The sequence below is a fragment of the Scyliorhinus canicula genome, chromosome 24, assembly GCF_902713615.1.
Source record: "Scyliorhinus canicula chromosome 24, sScyCan1.1, whole genome shotgun sequence".
In the NCBI taxonomy this organism is placed as follows: domain Eukaryota; kingdom Metazoa; phylum Chordata; class Chondrichthyes; order Carcharhiniformes; family Scyliorhinidae; genus Scyliorhinus; species Scyliorhinus canicula.
Window position 1 is genome coordinate 25,786,634 of NC_052169.1, and position 19,638 is coordinate 25,806,271.

The 19,638-nt window shown below is 50.6% G+C and overlaps 1 protein-coding gene across 1 annotated transcript in view; it reads left to right on the forward strand.

Annotated features, from left to right (window-relative positions):
• The window catches only part of LOC119956733 (talin-2), a 369,765-nt gene that overhangs the window by 311,280 nt on the left and 38,847 nt on the right, over positions 1-19,638 (forward strand). Inside the window, exons 44-45 of the mRNA XM_038784070.1 lie at positions 15,640-15,823; positions 17,956-18,081. Coding sequence (XP_038639998.1) covers positions 15,640-15,823; positions 17,956-18,081 — 310 coding nt within the window. The remainder of the gene's footprint in view (positions 1-15,639; positions 15,824-17,955; positions 18,082-19,638) is intronic.

Below are 19,638 nucleotides of genomic sequence, written 5' to 3' on the forward strand. Positions count from 1 at the left end.
GTCTGCAACCTACAGATAGTGTGCTGGTCGCTGGGGGTCTAGTGGGCCTGGTTCACGTAGCGAGCGTCGTATTGTCACTTACGGTTCGGCGGCTGTTGCTCAACGGCTGGAGTCAGGATACAGGTCGAAGTTCTTGGTCAAAGCCGGAGCACGAAACAACAGACAGGACCATGTGTGGGGTCTATCTTTTATAGGACCCCAATGTCCGTGCCTCTTTTGGGGCGGGCTTTACCTTCAGGTATCGATTGGACCGAATTCTAATCGATATCTTTTGAATTCCCCCAATGTGAGGGTCTCTTCTTGATGGAGGGGGCGGTTTCTATAGTGGATACTTCTGGTGCCGCTCTGTCTGGACATCCACTTAAAGTATCTATTCAAACCTAAATGTTGCCATTGTGTGTGCCCAGATCTGGATTGCCTCATTAATATGCAAAGCGTTTTGCCATTAACACCTTTGGTTTGAGATCTTCCACCTGGCCAGAAACTAGTTTTGCTGCTTGCAAAATGCTAATCAGCCTTTGCAGACTGCTGTCTTGGCTAAACTGCTTTTCCCTGCAGTCTTAGCGATTCTCCATCTTGTCAGTCCAGTGTCCATTTTAGGTGGCTACAGTGGCTACACTATACACTGCTACACACTGTGCTACACACTGTGCTACACACTGTGCTACACACTGTGCTACACACTGTGCTACACACTGTGCTACACACTGTGCTACACACTGTGCTACACACTGTGCTACACACTGTGCTACACACTGTGCTACACACTGTGCTACACACTGTGCTACACACTGTGCTACACACTGTGCTACACACTGTGCTACACACTGTGCACACACTGTGCTACACACTGTGTTACACACTGTGCTACACACTGTGCTACACACTGTGCTACACACTGTGCTACACACTGTGCTACACACTGTGCTACACACTGTGTTACACACTGCGCTACACACTGTGCTACACACTGCGCTACACACTGTGCCACACACTGTGCCACACACTGTGCTACACACTGTGCTACACACTGTGCTACACACTGTGCTACACACTGTGCTACACACTGTGCTACACACTGTGCTACACACTGTGCTACACACTGTGCTACACACTGTGCTACACACTGTGCTACACACTGTGCTACACACTGTGCTACACACTGTGCTACACACTGTGCTACACACTGTGCTACACACTGCGCTACACACTGTGCTACACACTGTGCTACACACTGTGCTACACACTGTGCTACACACTGTGCTACACACTGTGCTACACACTGTGCTACACACTGCGCCACACACTGTGCTACACACTGTGCTACACACTGTGCTACACACTGTGCTACACACTGTGCTACACACTGTGCTACACACTGTGCTACACACTGTGCCACACACTGTGCTACACACTGTGCTACACACTGTGCTACACACTGTGCTACACACTGTGCTACACACTGTGCTACACACTGTGCTACACACTGTGCTACACACTGTGCTACACACTGTGCTACACACTGTGCTACACACTGTGCTACACACTGTGCTACACACTGTGCTACACACTGTGCCACACACTGTGCCACACACTGTGCCACACACTGTGCCACACACTGTGCCACACACTGTGCTACACACTGTGCTACACACTGTGCTACACACTGTGCTACACACTGTGCTACACACTGTGCTACACACTGTGCTACACACTGTGCTACACACTGTGCTACACACTGTGCTACACACTGTGCTACACACTGTGCTACACACTGTGCTACACACTGTGCTACACACTGTGCCACACACTGTGCCACACACTGTGCCACACACTGTGCCACACACTGTGCCACACACTGTGCTACACACTGTGCTACACACTGTGCTACACACTGTGCTACACACTGTGCTACACACTGTGCTACACACTGTGCTACACACTGTGCTACACACTGTGCTACACACTGTGCTACACACTGTGCTACACACTGTGCTACACACTGTGCTACACACTGTGCTACACACTGTGCTACACACTGTGCTACACACTGTGCTACACACTGTGCTACACACTGTGCTACACACTGTGCTACACACTGTGCTACACACTGTGCCACACACTGTGCTACACACTGTGTTATAGTACACTGTGCTACACACTGTGCTACACACTGTGCTACACACTGTGCTACACACTGTGCTACACACTGTGCTACACACTGTGCTACACACTGTGCTACACACTGTGCTACACACTGTGCTACACACTGTGCTACACACTGTGCTACACACTGTGCTACACACTGTGCTACACACTGTGCTACACACTGTGCTACACACTGTGCTACACACTGTGCCACACACTGTGCCACACACTGTGCTACACACTGTGCTACACACTGTGTTATAGTACACTGTGCTACACACTGTGCTACACACTGTGCTACACACTGTGCTACACACTGTGCTACACACTGTGCTACACACTGTGCTACACACTGTGCCACACACTGTGCTACACACTGTGCTACACACTGTGCCACACACTGTGCTACACACTGTGCTACACACTGTGCTACACACTGTGCTACACACTGTGCTACACACTGTGCTACACACTGTGCCACACACTGTGCCACACACTGTGCCACACACTGTGCCACACACTGTGCCACACACTGTGCTACACACTGTGCTACACACTGTGCTACACACTGTGCTACACACTGTGCTACACACTGTGCTACACACTGTGTTATAGTACACTGTGCTACACACTGTGCTACACACTGTGCTACACACTGTGCTACACACTGTGCTACACACTGTGCCACACACTGTGCTACACACTGTGCTACACACTGTGCTACACACTGTGCTACACACTGTGCTACACACTGTGCTACACACTGTGCTACACACTGTGCTACACACTGTGCTACACACTGTGCCACACACTGTGCCACACACTGTGCTACACACTGTGCTACACACTGTGCTACACACTGTGCTACACACTGTGCTACACACTGTGCTACACACTGTGCTACACACTGTGCTACACACTGTGCCACACACTGTGCTACACACTGTGCTACACACTGTGCTACACACTGTGCTATACACTGTGCTACACACTGTGCTACACACTGTGCTATACACTGTGCTACACACTGTGCTACACACTGTGCTACACACTGTGCTACACACTGTGCTACACACTGTGCTACACACTGTGCTACACACTGTGCTACACACTGTGCTACACACTGTGCTACACACTGTGCTATACACTGTGCTACACACTGTGCTACACACTGTGCCACACACTGTGCCACACACTGTGCTACACACTGTGCTACACACTGTGCTACACACTGTGCTACACACTGTGCTACACACTGTGCTACACACTGTGCTACACACTGTGCTACACACTGTGCTACACACTGTGCTACACACTGTGCTACACACTGTGCTACACACTGTGCTATACACTGTGCTACACACTGTGCTACACACTGTGCTACACACTGTGCTACACACTGTGCTACACACTGTGCTACACACTGTGCTATACACTGTGCTACACACTGTGCTACACACTGTGCTACACACTGTGCTACACACTGTGCTACACACTGTGCTACACACTGTGCTACACACTGTGCTACACACTGTGCTACACACTGTGCTACACACTGTGCTACACACTGTGCTACACACTGTGCTACACACTGTGCTACACACTGTGCTACACACTGTGCTACACACTGTGCTACACACTGTGCTACACACTGTGCTATACACTGTGCTACACACTGTGCTACACACTGTGCTACACACTGTGCTACACACTGTGCTACACACTGTGCTACACACTGTGCTATACACTGTGCTACACACTGTGCTACACACTGTGCTACACACTGTGCTACACACTGTGCTACACACTGTGCTACACACTGTGCTACACACTGTGCTACACACTGTGCTACACACTGTGCTACACACTGTGCTACACACTGTGCTACACACTGTGCTACACACTGTGCTACACACTGTGCTACACACTGTGCTACACACTGTGCTACACACTGTGCTACACACTGTGCTACACACTGTGCTACACACTGTGCTACACACTGTGCTACACACTGTGTTGTACACTGTGCTACACACTGTGCTACACACTGTGCTACACACTGTGCTACACACTGTGCTACACACTGTGCTACACACTGTGCTACACACTGTGCTACACACTGTGCTACACACTGTGCTACACACTGTGCTACACACTGTGCCACACACTGTGCTACACACTGTGCTACACACTGTGTTACACACTGTGCTACACACTGTGCTACACACTGTGCTACACACTGCTACACACTGTGCTACACACTGTGCTACACACTGTGCCACACACTGTGCTACACACTGTGCTACACACTGTGCTACACACTGTGCTACACACTGTGCTACACACTGTGCTACACACTGTGCTACACACTGTGCCACACACTGTGCCACACACTGTGCTACACACTGTGCTACACACTGTGCTACACACTGTGCTACACACTGTGCCACACACTGTGCCACACACTGTGCCACACACTGTGCCACACACTGTGCCACACACTGTGCTACACACTGTGCTACACACTGTGCTACACACTGGGCTACACACTGTGCTACACACTGTGCTACACACTGTGTTGTACACTGTGCTACACACTGTGCTACACACTGTGCCACACACTGTGCCACACACTGTGCCACACACTGTGCCACACACTGTGCTACACACTGTGCTACACACTGTGCTACACACTGGGCTACACACTGTGCTACACACTGTGCTACACACTGTGTTGTACACTGTGCTACACACTGCTACACACTGTGCCACACACTGTGCCACACACTGTGCTACACACTGTGCTACACACTGTGCTACACACTGTGCTACACACTGTGCTACACACTGGGCTACACACTGTGCTACACACTGTGCTACACACTGTGTTGTACACTGTGCTACACACTGTGCTACACACTGTGCCACACACTGTGCCACACACTGTGCCACACACTGTGCCACACACTGTGCCACACACTGTGCTACACACTGTGCTACACACTGTGCTACACACTGTGCTACACACTGTGCCACACACTGTGCTACACACTGTGCTACACACTGTGCCACACACTGTGCTACACACTGTGCTACACACTGTGCCACACACTGTGCCACACACTGTGCTACACACTGTGCTACACACTGTGCTACACACTGTGCTACACACTGTGCCACACACTGTGCCACACACTGTGCTACACACTGTGCTACACACTGTGCTACACACTGTGCTACACACTGTGCTACACACTGTGCTACACACTGTGCTACACACTGTGCTACACACTGTGCTACACACTGTGCTACACACTGTGCTACACACTGTGCTACACACTGTGCTACACACTGTGCTACACACTGTGTTACACACTGTGCTACACACTGTGCTACACACTGTGCTACACACTGTGCTACACACTGTGCTACACACTGTGTTACACACTGTGCTACACACTGTGCTACACACTGTGCCACACACTGTGCCACACACTGTGCTACACACTGTGCCACACACTGTGCCACACACTGTGCCACACACTGTGCTACACACTGTGCTACACACTGTGCTACACACTGTGCTACACACTGTGTTACACACTGTGCTACACACTGTGCTACACACTGTGCTACACACTGTGCTACACACTGTGCTACACACTGTGCTACACACTGTGCTACACACTGTGCTACACACTGTGCTACACACTGTGCTACACACTGTGCTACACACTGTGCCACACACTGTGCCACACACTGTGCTACACACTGTGCTACACACTGTGCTACACACTGTGCCACACACTGTGCTACACACTGTGCTACACACTGTGCCACACACTGTGCCACACACTGTGCTACACACTGTGCTACACACTGTGCTACACACTGTGCTACACACTGCTACACACTGTGCTACACACTGTGCTACACACTGTGCCACACACTGTGCTACACACTGTGTTACACACTGTGCCACACACTGTGCTACACACTGTGCTACACACTGTGCTACACACTGTGCTACACACTGCTACACACTGTGCTACACACTGTGCTACACACTGTGCTACACACTGTGCTACACACTGTGCTACACACTGTGCTACACACTGTGCTACACACTGTGCTACACACTGTGCTACACACTGTGTTACACACTGTGCTACACACTGTGCTACACACTGTGCTACACACTGTGCTACACACTGTGCTACACACTGTGCTACACACTGTGCTACACACTGTGCCACACACTGTGCCACACACTGGGCTACACACTGTGCTACACACTGTGCTACACACTGTGCTACACACTGTGCTACACACTGTGCCACACACTGTGCCACACACTGTGCCACACACTGTGCCACACACTGTGCTACACACTGTGCTACACACTGTGCTACACAGTGTGCTACACACTGTGCTACACACTGTGCTACACACTGTGCTACACACTGTGCTACACACTGTGCTACACACTGTGCTACACACTGTGCTACACACTGTGCTACACACTGTGCTACACACTGTGCTACACACTGTGCTACACACTGTGCTACACACTGTGCTACACACTGTGCTACACACTGTGCTACACACTGTGCTACACACTGTGCTACACACTGTGCTACACACTGTGCTACACACTGTGCTACACACTGTGCTACACACTGTGCTACACACTGTGCTACACACTGTGCTACACACTGTGCTACACACTGTGCTACACACTGTGCTACACACTGTGCTACACACTGTGCTACACACTGTGCCACACACTGTGCCACACACTGTGCTACACACTGTGCTACACACTGTGCCACACACTGTGCCACACACTGTGCCACACACTGTGCCACACACTGTGCCACACACTGTGCCACACACTGTGCTACACACTGTGCTACACACTGTGCCACACACTGTGCCACACACTGTGCTACACACTGTGCTACACACTGTGCTACACACTGTGCTACACACTGTGCTACACACTGTGCTACACACTGTGCTACACACTGTGCTACACACTGTGCTACACACTGTGCTACACACTGTGCTACACACTGTGCTACACACTGTGCTACACACTGTGCTACACACTGTGCCACACACTGTGCCACACACTGTGCCACACACTGTGCCACACACTGTGCCACACACTGTGCCACACACTGTGCTACACACTGTGCTACACACTGTGCCACACACTGTGCCACACACTGTGCTACACACTGTGCTACACACTGTGCTACACACTGTGCTACACACTGTGCTACACACTGTGCTACACACTGTGCTATACACTGTGCTACACACTGTGCTATACACTGTGCTATAGTACACTGTGCTATAAAGTTTTGTATTTTGGGCAGAAAAACCCAGACCTTACGGCACCCAAGGGATTGTCGGGTTATTCGATTAGCTGGGGGCTTGCCAAGGAATTGGCCAGGGACAGTATTCTGCCTGCCAACCCACAGTGATTGGTTCTTCCCTGGTGGGGATTTCGGAAAGAATCAAGGAGAAGCCACGAGACCCTCACGGTGGAAGCGACTCTCTCTCTCTCTCTCTCTCTCTCTGCTCTGCTGCCTCCTGCCTAAAGGCAGGAGCTTCTAGACCCTGAATGTGGAAGCGCTCTCGCTCTCTCAAGAAACTAACCGGAAGACATCCGTCTGAAACTAAGACTTTTGTCCTTTTACTTTCATAATTATTTTACACCCCTCTTTGTGTTTGTCTGTATATGTGTATATTTGTAAAGGGTGGGGTATGTTAAAAGTTTGGGAGGGGGGTTAAAAATTAGATAATAGTTAACCAGTTGTATTGTTGCCTATTTAATTATAATTACTGTTAATAAAAAAAGTTAATTGTGTTTAAATTGACAAACTTGATGACTGTTGTCGGGCGGCCGAAAACCACAGGCATTTGAAAATAAAAGTTAATTTAAACCCTTTTGCGACTCGGGGTCCGGTGGGGCTGAAATTGACCGGGTACTGGCTCAGGGGGCAGTAACAAAGTGAGGCCAGTGAGAGTAGAAATTGCAGAATATAAGAGGTTAATATGTGGCTAGAGATAAAGTGGCTTCAGATTCCTGGCCCATTGGGGTGGACTTTTTGGCAGGAGAGCCCGTGGAAATTGCACATGTTTTACCTGGAATAGGGTTAACATAGAACGATACAGCACAGTACAGGCCCTTCGGCCCTCGATGTTGCACCGACATGGAAAAAAACTAAAGGCCATCTAACCTACACTATGCCATTATCATCCATATGCTTATCCAATAAACTTTTAGATGCCCTCAATGTTGGCGAGTTCACTACTGTTGCAGGTAGGGCATTCCACGGCCTCACCACTCTTTGCGTAAAAAACCCACCTCTGACCTCTGTCCTATATCTATTACCCCTCAATTTAAGGCTATGTCCACTCGTGCTAGCCACCTCCATCCGCGGGAGAAGGCTCTCGCTGTCCACCCTATCTAACCCTCTGATCATTTTGTATGCCTCTATTAAGTCACCTCTTAACCTTCTTCTCTCTAACGAAAACAACCTCAAGTCCATCAGCCTTTCCTCATAAGATTTTCCCTCCATACCAGGCAACATCCTGGTAAATCTCCTCTGCACCCGTTCCAAAGCTTCCACGTCCTTCCTATAATGAGGCGACCAGAACTGTACGCAATACTCCAAATGCGGCCGTACTAGAGTTTTGTACAACTGCAACATGACCTCATAGCTCCGGAACTCAATCCCTCTACCAATAAAGGCCAACATACCATAGGCCTTCTTCACAACCCTATCAACCTGGGTGGCAACTTTCAGGGATCTATGTACATGGACACCGAGATCCCTCTGCTCATCCACACTACCAAGAATTTTACCATTAGCCAAATATTCCGCATTCCTGTTATTCTTTCCAAAGTGAATCACCTCACACTTCTCCACATTAAACTCCATTTGCCACCTCTCAGCCCAGCTCTGCAGCTTATCTATGTCCCTCTGTAACCTGCAACATCCTTCCGCACTGTCTACAACTCCACCGACTTTAGTGTCGTCTGCAAATTTGCTCACCGATCCTTCTGCGCCCTCCTCTAGGTCATTTATAAAAAATGACAAACAGCAACGGCCCCAGATCAGATCCTTGTGGTACGCCACTCGTAACTGAACTCCATTCTGAACATTTCCCATCAACTACCACTCTCTGTCTTCTTTCAACTAGCCAATTTCTGATCCACATCTCTAAATCACCCTCAATCCCCAGCCTCCGTATTTTCTGCAATAGCCGACCGTGGGGAACCTAAACGCTTTACTGAAATCCATATACACCACATCAACTGCTCTACCCTCGTCTACCTGTTCAGTCACCTTCTCAAAGAACTCGATAAGGTTTGTGAGGCATGACCTACCCTTCACAAAACCATGCTGACTGTCCCTAATCATATTATTCCTATCTAGATGATTATAAATCGTATCTTTTATAATCCTCTCCAAGACTTTACCCACCACAGACGTTAGGCTCACCGGCCTATAGTTACCAGGGTTATCTCTACTCCCCTTCTTGAACAAAGGGACCACATTTGCTGTCCTCTGGCACTATTCCTGTAGCCAATGATGACCTAAAAATCAAAGCCAAAGGCTCAGCAATCTCTTCCCTGGCTTCCCAGAGAATCCTAGGATAAATCCCATCAGGCCCCGGGGACTTATCTATTTTCACCTTGTCCAGAATTGCCAACACTTCTTCCCTACGCACCTCAATGCCATCTATTCTAATAGCCTGGGTCTCAGCATTCTCCTCCACAATATTATCTTTTTCTTGAGTGAATACTGACGAAAAGTATTCATTTAGTATCTCGCTTATCTCCTCAGCCTCCACACACAGCTTCCCACCACTGTCCTTGACTGGCCCTACTCTTACCCTAGTCATTCTTTTATTCCTGACATACCTATAGAAAGCTTTTGGGTTTTCCTTGATCCTACCTGCCAAAGACTTCTCATGTCCCCTCCTTGCTCGTCTCAGCTCTCTCTTTAGATCCTTCCTCGCTTCCTTGTAACTATCAAGCGCCCCAACTGAAACTTCACGCCTCATCTTCACATAGGCCTCCTTCTTCCTCTTAACAAGAGATTCCACTTCTTTGGTAAACCACGGTTCCCTCGCTCGACCCCTTCCTCCCTGCCTGACTGGTACGCACTTATCAAGAACATGCAATAGCTGTTCCTTGAACAAGCTCCACATATCCAGTGTGCCCAACCCTTGCAGCCTACTTCTCCAACCTACACATCCTAAGTCATGTCTAATGGCATCATAATTGCCCTTCCCCCAGCTATAACTCTTGCCCTGCGGGGTATACTTATCCCTTTCCATCACTAACGTAAAGGTCACCGAATTGTGGTCACTGTTTCCAAAGTGCTCACCTACCTCCAGATCTAACACCTGGCCTGGTTCATTACCCAAAACCAAATCCAATGTGGCCTCGCCTCTTGTTGGCCTGTCAACATATTGTGTCAGGAAACCCTCCTGCACACATTGTACAAAGAACGACCTATCTAATGTACTCGAACTATATCTTTTCCAGTCAATATTTGGAAAGTTAAAGTCTCCCATAACAACTACCCTGTTACTTTCGCTCTTTTCCAGAATCATCTTCGCCATCCTTTCCTCTACATCCCTAGAACTATTAGGTGGCCTATAGAAAACTCCCAACAGGGTGACCTCTCCTTTCCTGTTTCTAACCTCAGCCCATACTACCTCAGAAGAAGAGTCCCCATCTAGCATCCTTTCCGCCACCGTAATACTGTCCTTGACTAGCAGCGCCACACCTCCCCCTCTTTTGCCCCCTTCTCTGAGCTTATTAAAACACCTAAACCCCGGAACCTGCAACAACCATTCCTGTCCCTGCTCTATCCATGTCTCTGAAATGGCCACAACGTCGAAGTCCCAGGTACCAACCCATGCTGCCAGTTCCCCTACCTTATTTCGTATACTCCTGGCATTGAAGTAGACACACTTCAAACCACCTACCTGAACACTGGCACCCTCCTGCGAAGTCAAATCTGTGCTCCTGACCTCTATACTCTCAATCTCCCGTACCCCAAAACTACAATCCAGGTTCCCATGCCCCTGCTGAATTAGTTTAAACCCCCCCAAAGAGCACTAACAAATCTCCCCCCCAGGATATTGGTGCCCCTCAGGTTCAGATGTAGACCATCCTGTCTATAGAGGTCCCACCTTCCCCAGAAAGAGCCCCAGTTATCCAGAAATCTGAATCCCAAAGAAAAGTACAGCACAGGAACAGGCCCTTTGGCCCTCCAAGCCTGCGCCGACCATGGTGCCCGTCTGAACTAAAATCTTCTACACTTCCTGGGTCCGTATCCTTCTATTCCCATCCTATTCATGTATTTGTCAAGATGCCCCTTAAACGTCACTATCGTCCCTGCTTCCACCACCTCCTCCGGCAGCGAGTTCCAGGCACCCACTACCCTCTGTGTGGAAAAACTTGCCTCGTACATCTCCTTTAAACCTTGCCCCTCACACCTTAAACCTATGCCCCCTAGTAATTGACCCCTCTACACTGGGGAAAAAGCCTCTGACTATCCACTCTGTCTAAGCCCCTCATTACTTTGTAGACCTCTATCAGGTCGCCCCTCAACCTCCGTTGTTCCAGTGAGAACAAACCGAGTTTATTCAACCGCTCCTCATAGCTAATGCCCTCCATACAAGGCAACATCCTGGTAAATCTCTTCTGCACCCTCTCTAAAGCCTCCACATCCTTCTGGTAGTGTGGCGACCAGAATTGAACGCTATACTCCAAGTGTGGCCTAACTAAGGTTCTATACAGCTGCAACATGACTTGCCAATTTTTATACTCAATATCCCGGTCAGTGAAGGAAAGCATGCCGTATGCCTTCTTGACTACCTTCTCCACCTGTGTTGCCTATTTCAGTGGCCTGTGGACCTGTACACCTGGATCTCTGTGACTTTCAATACTCTTTAGGGTTTTACCATTACCTGCATTAGACCTTCCAAAATGCATTACCTCACATTTGTCTGGATTAAATTCCATCTGCCATCTCTCTGCCCAAGTCTCCAAACGATCTAAATCCTGTTGTATCCTCTGACAGTCCTCATCGCTATCCGCAATTCCACCAACCTTTGTATCGTCTGCAAACTTACTAATCAGACCAGTTACATTTTCCTTCAAATCATTTATATATACTATGAACAGCAAAGGTCCCAGTCCTGATCCCTGTGGAACACCACTAGTCACAGCCCTCCAATTAGACAATCACCCTTCCATTGCTGCTCTCTGCCTTCTATAACCTAGCCAGTTCTGTATCCATCTTGCCAGCTCACCCCTAATGCCGTGTGACTTCAGCTTTTGTACCAGTCTGCCATGAGGGACCTTGTCAAAGGCCTTACTGAAGTCCATATAGACAACATCCACTGCCCTACCTGCCTCAATCATCTTTGTGATCTCTTCGAAAAACTCTATCAAGTTAGTGAGACACGACCTCCCCTTCACAAAACCATGCTGCCTCTCGCTAATAGGGGTTGGTTTAGCACAGGGCTAAATCGCTTTTCACAGTAACTTCATTTGAAGCCTACTTGTGACAATAAGTGATTTTCATTTTCATTTCATTTCATTTTCATTTGCTTCCAAATGGGAGTAGATCCTGTCTCGAAGAATTCCAGTAATTTCCCTACCACTGACTTAAGGCTCACCGGCCTGTAGTTCCCTGGATTATCTTTGCTACTCTTCTTAAACAAAGGAACAACATTGGCTATTCTCCAGTTCTATTCTCTAGTCCTCCAGGACATCACCTGAAGACAGTGAGGATCCAAAGATTTCTGTCAAGGTTTCAGCAATTTCCGCTCTAGCCTCCTTCAGTATTCTGGGGTAGATCCCATCAGGCCCTGGGAATCTATCTACCTTAATATTTTTCAAGACGCCCGTCTTTTTAGATCTCAATGTGACCCAGGCTATCTACACACCCTTCTCCAGACTCAACATCCACCAATTCCTTCTCTTTGGTGAATACTGATGCAAAGTTTTCATTTAGTACCTCACCCATTTCCTCTGGCTCCACACATAGATTCCCTTGCCTATCCTTCAGTGGGCCAACCCTTTCCCTGGCTCCCCTCTTGCTTTTTATGTACGTGTAGAAATCCTTGGGATTTTCCTTAACCCTATTTGCCGATTACTTTTCATGACCTCTTCTAGCCCTCCTGACTCCTTGCTTAAGTTCCTTCCTACTTTCCTTATATTCCACACAGGCTTCGCCTGTTCCCAGCCTTGTAGCCCTGACAAATATCTCCTTTTTCTTTTTGACGAGGCCTACAATATCTCTCGTTATCCAAGGTTCCCGAAATTTGCCATATTTATCCTTCTTCCACACAGGAACATGCTGGCCCTGAATTCCTTTCAACTGACATTTGAAAGCCTCCCACGTGTCAGATGTTGATTTACCCTCAAACATCCGCCCCCAATCTAGGTTCTTCAGTTCCTGCCTAATATTGTTATAATTAGCCGTCCCCCAATTTAGCACATTCACACTAGGACCACTCCCATCCTTGTCCACCAGCACTTTAAAACTTACTGAATTGTGGTCACTGTTCCCGAAATGCTCCCCTACTGAAACTTCTACCACCTGGCCTGGCTCATTCCCCAATACCAGGTCCAACACAGCCCCTTCCCTAGTTGGACTGTCTACATATTAAGAAGCCCTCCTGGATGCTCCTTACAAACTCTGCCCCGTCTAAGCCCCTAGCACTAAGTGAGTCCCGGTCAATATTGGGGAAGTTGAAGTCTCCCATCACAACAACCCTGTTGTTTTTACTCCTTTCCAAAATCTGTCTACCTATCTGCTCCTCTATCTCCCGCTGGCTGTTGGGAGGCCTGTAGCAAACCCCCAACATTGTGACTGCACCCTTCTTATTCCTGATCTCTACCCATATAGCCTTGCTGCCCTCTGAGGTGTCCTCCCGTAGCACAGCTGTGATATTCTCCCTAACCAGTAGCGCAACTCCGCCACCCCTTTTACATCCCCCTCTATCCCGCCTTAAACCTCGAAATCCTGGAACGTTTAGCTGCCAATCCTGTCCTTCCCTCAACCAGGTCTCTGTAATGGCAACAACATCATAGTTCCAAGTACTAATCCAAGCTCTAAGTTCATCTGCCTTACCCGTTATACTTGTTGCATTAAAACATAGGCACTTCAGGCCACCAGACCTGCTGTTTTCAGCAACATCTCCCTGTCTGCTCTGCCTCAGAGCCATACTGGCCCTATTCCCTCGTTCTTCCTCAATGCTTTCATCTTCTGACCTATTGCTCCGGTACCCACCCCCCTGCCATACTAGGTTGGGATTAAATTACATGCAGGGATGTTCACCCGTGCTGTTGGAAAGGGTTTAGTCTTATTTGGCAGAGGTTTGGGCACCAAGGGGCTGGTTTAGCACACTGGGCTAAATCACTGGCTTTTAAAGCAGACCAAGGCAAGCCAGCAGCACAGTTCAATTTCTGTATCAGCCTCCCCGAACAGGCGCCGGAATATGGCGACTAGGGGCTTTTCATTTGAAACCGATTTTCATTTCATCTTGTGTTAAAAAGTGGAGCAAGACAGTTAAAGTTATTTAGGTTAGTTAAAGTTGGCTGGTATTGTGTGAAGGATGGAGTTTGAATTTAACTTTGGAGTCATTGTGTGTAAAAGGATCAAGTGTGGCTGATGGGGTTGGTGAGCTGCAAGAGTGAAATCGCCACTTGGAGTCTGATGCAGTGCCGATTTCAGACACCGGGAGGAGTGAATGTTTGATTTTCCTGGTTATAACTCTGTCATGATGGGGAAGGGGGAATGGAAGCTTTGATTCAGGAAAATATTGCCGTGCTCGAATGAATGTCCTTGAGGGATCAGACAGAACCTTTCTGGTTGGAGTTCAGAAACACTTGAGGAACTATTACACAGCTGGCTGTATATTCTGGGCAGAACTCGCTGTCTGTGCAGAGTCTGCACGTTCTCCCCGTGTCTGCGTGGGTTTCCTCCGGGTGCTCTGAATTCTCCCTCAGTGTACCCGAACAGGTGCCGGAATGTGGCAACTAGGGGCTTTTCACAGTAACTTCATTGCAGTGTTAATGTAAGCCTACTTGTGACAGTGGTTAGCACTGCTGCCTCACAGGGGGACCCGGGTTTGATTCTAGCCTTGGGTGACTCCGTCTGGAGTCTGACATTCTCCCCGTGTGTGCGTGGGTTTCCTCCGGGTGCTCTGGTTTCATCCCACAGTCCAAAGACGTGCAGGTTAGCTGGGGTTCTGGGGTTAGGGTGGGGGGAGTGGGTCTAGGTGGGGTGCTCTTTCAGAGGGTCAATGGTGACTCGATAGGCTGAATGGCCTCCGGCACTGTTGGGATTCTCTACCTTGTTTCACAGAATGAAGACCGGTCGTCTCTTCATTAATGTTGTCGCAGGTGTGTTTTATTCTCAAAATTGTATTTCTTTCACACAGGGAGAACATTCTAAAGACAGCAAAGGCCCTGGTCGAAGATACCAAGTTCCTAGTGTCTGGGGCTGCATCCAGTCAGGAGAAGCTGGCCCAAGCTGCTCAGTCCTCTGTTAGTACGATAACCCAGCTGGCTGAGGTGGTGAAGCAGGGAGCAGCCAGCCTGGGCTCCCATGATCCAGAAACTCAGGTAAAGAAATTAGTTTGCGAGTGACAGGCCTAGAATTAGTCTGACGCATGAGGGGCAGAAGGAGGCCATTTGGCCTGTCGAGTGTGTATCGAACCCTCCAGAAGAGCCAATTCCCCTGCTTTATCCCCGGAATCCTTCATAACCTCTTTAGACTGTGGGAGGAAACCGGAGCACCCGGAGGAAACCCACGCAGACACTGGGTGAACCTGCAGACTCCCCACAGACGGTCACCCGAGGTTGGAATCAAACCCAGGTCCCTGGCGCAGTGAGGCAGCAGTGCTAACCACGTCTCGTGACATGTGAGGCAGACACAGGACACGCTACGATCTGTTTCTGTAGCTAGTTTCCTGGAACAGGTCTCTAACCTGCCACCTGAGTCTGGCACCTGAGGGCTGCAGTTCCCCATGGTCCTTCCCACTGTTCCTACCTGCCAGGGACGCACCAGGAGGATTTAGGGGCTGATGGTTTGCCCTCTCAGATGGATGGACGAAATCCTGTAAAAGATCCCATGACAGAATTTGTCAGAGAAGCAGGGGAGTTCTCCCCAGAACCCTGGCCAATGCGTATCCCTCAAAACACATCACCCCGGAACAGATTTCGTTGTCATTGTCATATCTGTGGGATCTTGCTGTGTGCAACAAGACTGTCGCATTTTCTGGCTGAACGCAATTCCAAAGATCTTCAGTCGCCTTACAGTACTTCCGGCTGCCCTGAGGATGTGAAAGGTGCTACATAAATGCAACTCCTTGTAGTTGAATCGTGGTGTGTCTGGAGAGTCAGTGCGATCGCTGGCAGTCATTCAGTTTGGCCACTAAATTCCGTTACCTGGGACACTATATACTTGGGGGGGGGGGGGGGGGTAACCCCATGGGAACCCCGCCCCCACCCTCAGGGAGATCCTTGGCAAACGGTGCATGGTGATTGGCCAAGGAATGCAGACTCTTGTTATCCATAAATATGAACGTTCCTGTGGCGTTTATGAGGTTAGGTGACAGAGGAAGAGAGGCAGTGGCATTATCGCTGGACTGGTGACCCAGAGACCCAGAGTCACACTCTGGGGACCTGGATTAGAATCCCACCAGGGCAGATGGTGAAATTTGAATTCAACTTTTTTACAAATCTGCAATTAAAAGTGTAAAGATGGCCATGAAACCACTGTCGTAAAACCCCACCTGGTTCATTAATGCCCTTTAGGGAGGGAAATCTGCCATCCTTACCCGGCCTGGCCCCACATGCCACTCCTGACCCACAAGGTTAACCTCCGGGATGGACAATAATTGCTGACCCAGCCAGCGACGTCCACATCCCATCAACAAATAAAACAAAACTCGGCCGTCTGGAACCCACTGCCCCTTTCACACTCGGCCCTTGGGCTGCCACTTGAACTTTTCGCACCCAATCCTCGAGAATCCGTTGCCCCTTTCACACTCGACCCTCGAGAACCCGCTACCCCTTTCACACTCGACCCTCGAACCCGCTGCCCATTTCACACTCGACCCTCGAGAACCCGCTGCCCATTTCACACTCAACCCTCGAGAACCCGCTGCCCATTTCACACTCGACCCTCGAGAACCGCTGCTCCTTTCACACTCGACCCCCGACAATCCGCTGCCTCTCTCACACTCGACCCTCGACAATCCGCTGCCCTTTTCACACTCAATCCTCGGGAACCCGCTGATCCTTTCACACTCGACCCTCGAGATCCCACTGCTCCTTTCGTACTCGAACCTCGACAACCCGCTGCCCTTTTCACACTCAACCCTCGAACCCGCTGCCTCTCTCACACTGGACCCTCGGGAACTGGCTGCGTGATATGATCTCATTGGAATTGAAATCCGACTTTACTAACCTTCCTGGATTTGTTTGGAATTTTCCGACAATTTCTCCAGTGCCGTCAGCACCTCACCCCCCCTCCACCTCCAATGATAACGCTCGCCGGTCACTGCAGGTGTAATGTGGACAGTTCCTGCCAAATCCCATCATAACTGGGATGGAACCGGGATCTTTCTGATCTGTGCCATTCAGCACTGCTGACACGGTTTAACAGTTATCCACCATTGAAGCCTGCGGTGTGTGTGAACTGAATTCTGCATTTGAGTGACTGAGGGAGGAACATTCTTGTTGTTCTGTAGGTGGTGCTGATTAATGCGGTTAAGGACGTCGCAAAAGCTCTGACTGACCTCATCAGCGCGACAAAATGTGCAGCTGGCAAACCGGCTGATGATCCATCCATGTACCAACTGAAGAGTGCGGCCAAGGTACAGGCACGGGGCTGGGAGCGGGGGGCACAGGGTATGGGGTGGGAGTGGGGGGCATGGGGCCGGGGTGGCAGTGGGGGGTACAGGGTATGGGGTGGGAGTGGGGGGCATGGGGCCGTGGTGGGAGTGGGGGGGCACAGGGTATGGGGTGGGAGTGGGGGGTACAGGGGCCCGGGTGGGAGTGGGGGGTACAGGTGCCAGGGTGGGAGTGGGGGGCACAGAGTATGGGGTGGGAGTGGGGGGTGCCGGGGTGGGAGTGGGGGGGGGCCGGGGTGGGAGTGGGGGGTACAAGGGCCGGGGTGGGAGTGGGGGGCACGGGGCCGGGGTGGGAGTGGGGGTATGGGGTGGGAGTGAGGTATGGGGTGGGAGTGGGGGGGGCTGGGGTGGGAGTGGGGGGTGTGGGGCCGGTTTGGGAGTGGGGGGGTGCAGGGTATGGGGTGGGAGTGGGGGGTATGGGGCCGGGGTGGGAGTGGGGGGCACGGGGCCGGGGTGGGAGTGAGGGGGGCCGGGGTGGGAGTGGGGGGTACAGGGGCCGGGGTGGGAGTGGGGGGTACAGGGGCCGGGGTGGGAGTGGGGGGTACAGGGGCCGGGGTGGGAGTGGGGGGTACAGGGGCCGGGGTGGGAGTGGGGGGTACAGGGTATGGGGTGGGAGTGGGGGGTACAGGGTATGGGGTGGGAGTGGGGGGGGGGCCGGGGTGGGAGTGGGGGGTACAGGGGCCGGGGTGGGAGTGGGGGGTACAGGGGCCGGGGTGGGAGTGGGGGGCACTGGGCCGGGGTGGGAGTGGGGGGGTACAGGGTATGGGGTGGGAGTGGGGGGTATGGGGCCGGGGAGCGGGTGCAGGGTATGGGTGGGAATAGGGGGTATGGGGCCGGAGAGCGGGTGGGGGGTGCAGGGTATAGGGTGGGAGTGGGGGGGCCGGGGTGGGAGTGGGGGGTATAGAGCCGGGGAGCGTGTGTGGGTGCAGGGTATAGGGTGGGAGTGAGGGGTACGGGGTATGGGTGGGAGTGAGGGGTACGGGGTGGGGGGGGGGGGGTACGGGGTATGGGTGGGAGTGAGGGGTACGGGGCCGGGGTGGGAGTGAGGGGTACGGGGTAGGGGTGGGAGTGAGGGGTACGGGGGTGGGAGTGGGGGGTACGGGGTATGGGTGGGAGTGGGGGAAAATGCCTTTCCCGGTGTATTTTGAGAGGTTTGTGACATAGAACACAGTAAAATACAGTAGAGAACAGGCCCTTCAGCCCACGATGTTGTGCCGAATTTTTGTCCTAGATTAAGAACAAATTAATCTACACCCCATCATTCTACCTTAATCCATGTAACTATCCAATAGCCGCTTGAAGGTCCCTAATGTTTCCGACTCAACTACTTCCACAGGCAGTGCATTCCATGCCCCCACTACTCTCTGGGTAAAGAACCTACCTCTGACATCCTCCCTATATCTTCCACCATTCACCTTAAATTTATGTCCCCTTGTAATGGTTTGTTCTACCCAGGGAAAAAGTCTCTGACTGTCGGCTCTATCTATTCCCCTCATCATCTTATAAACCTCTATCAAGTCG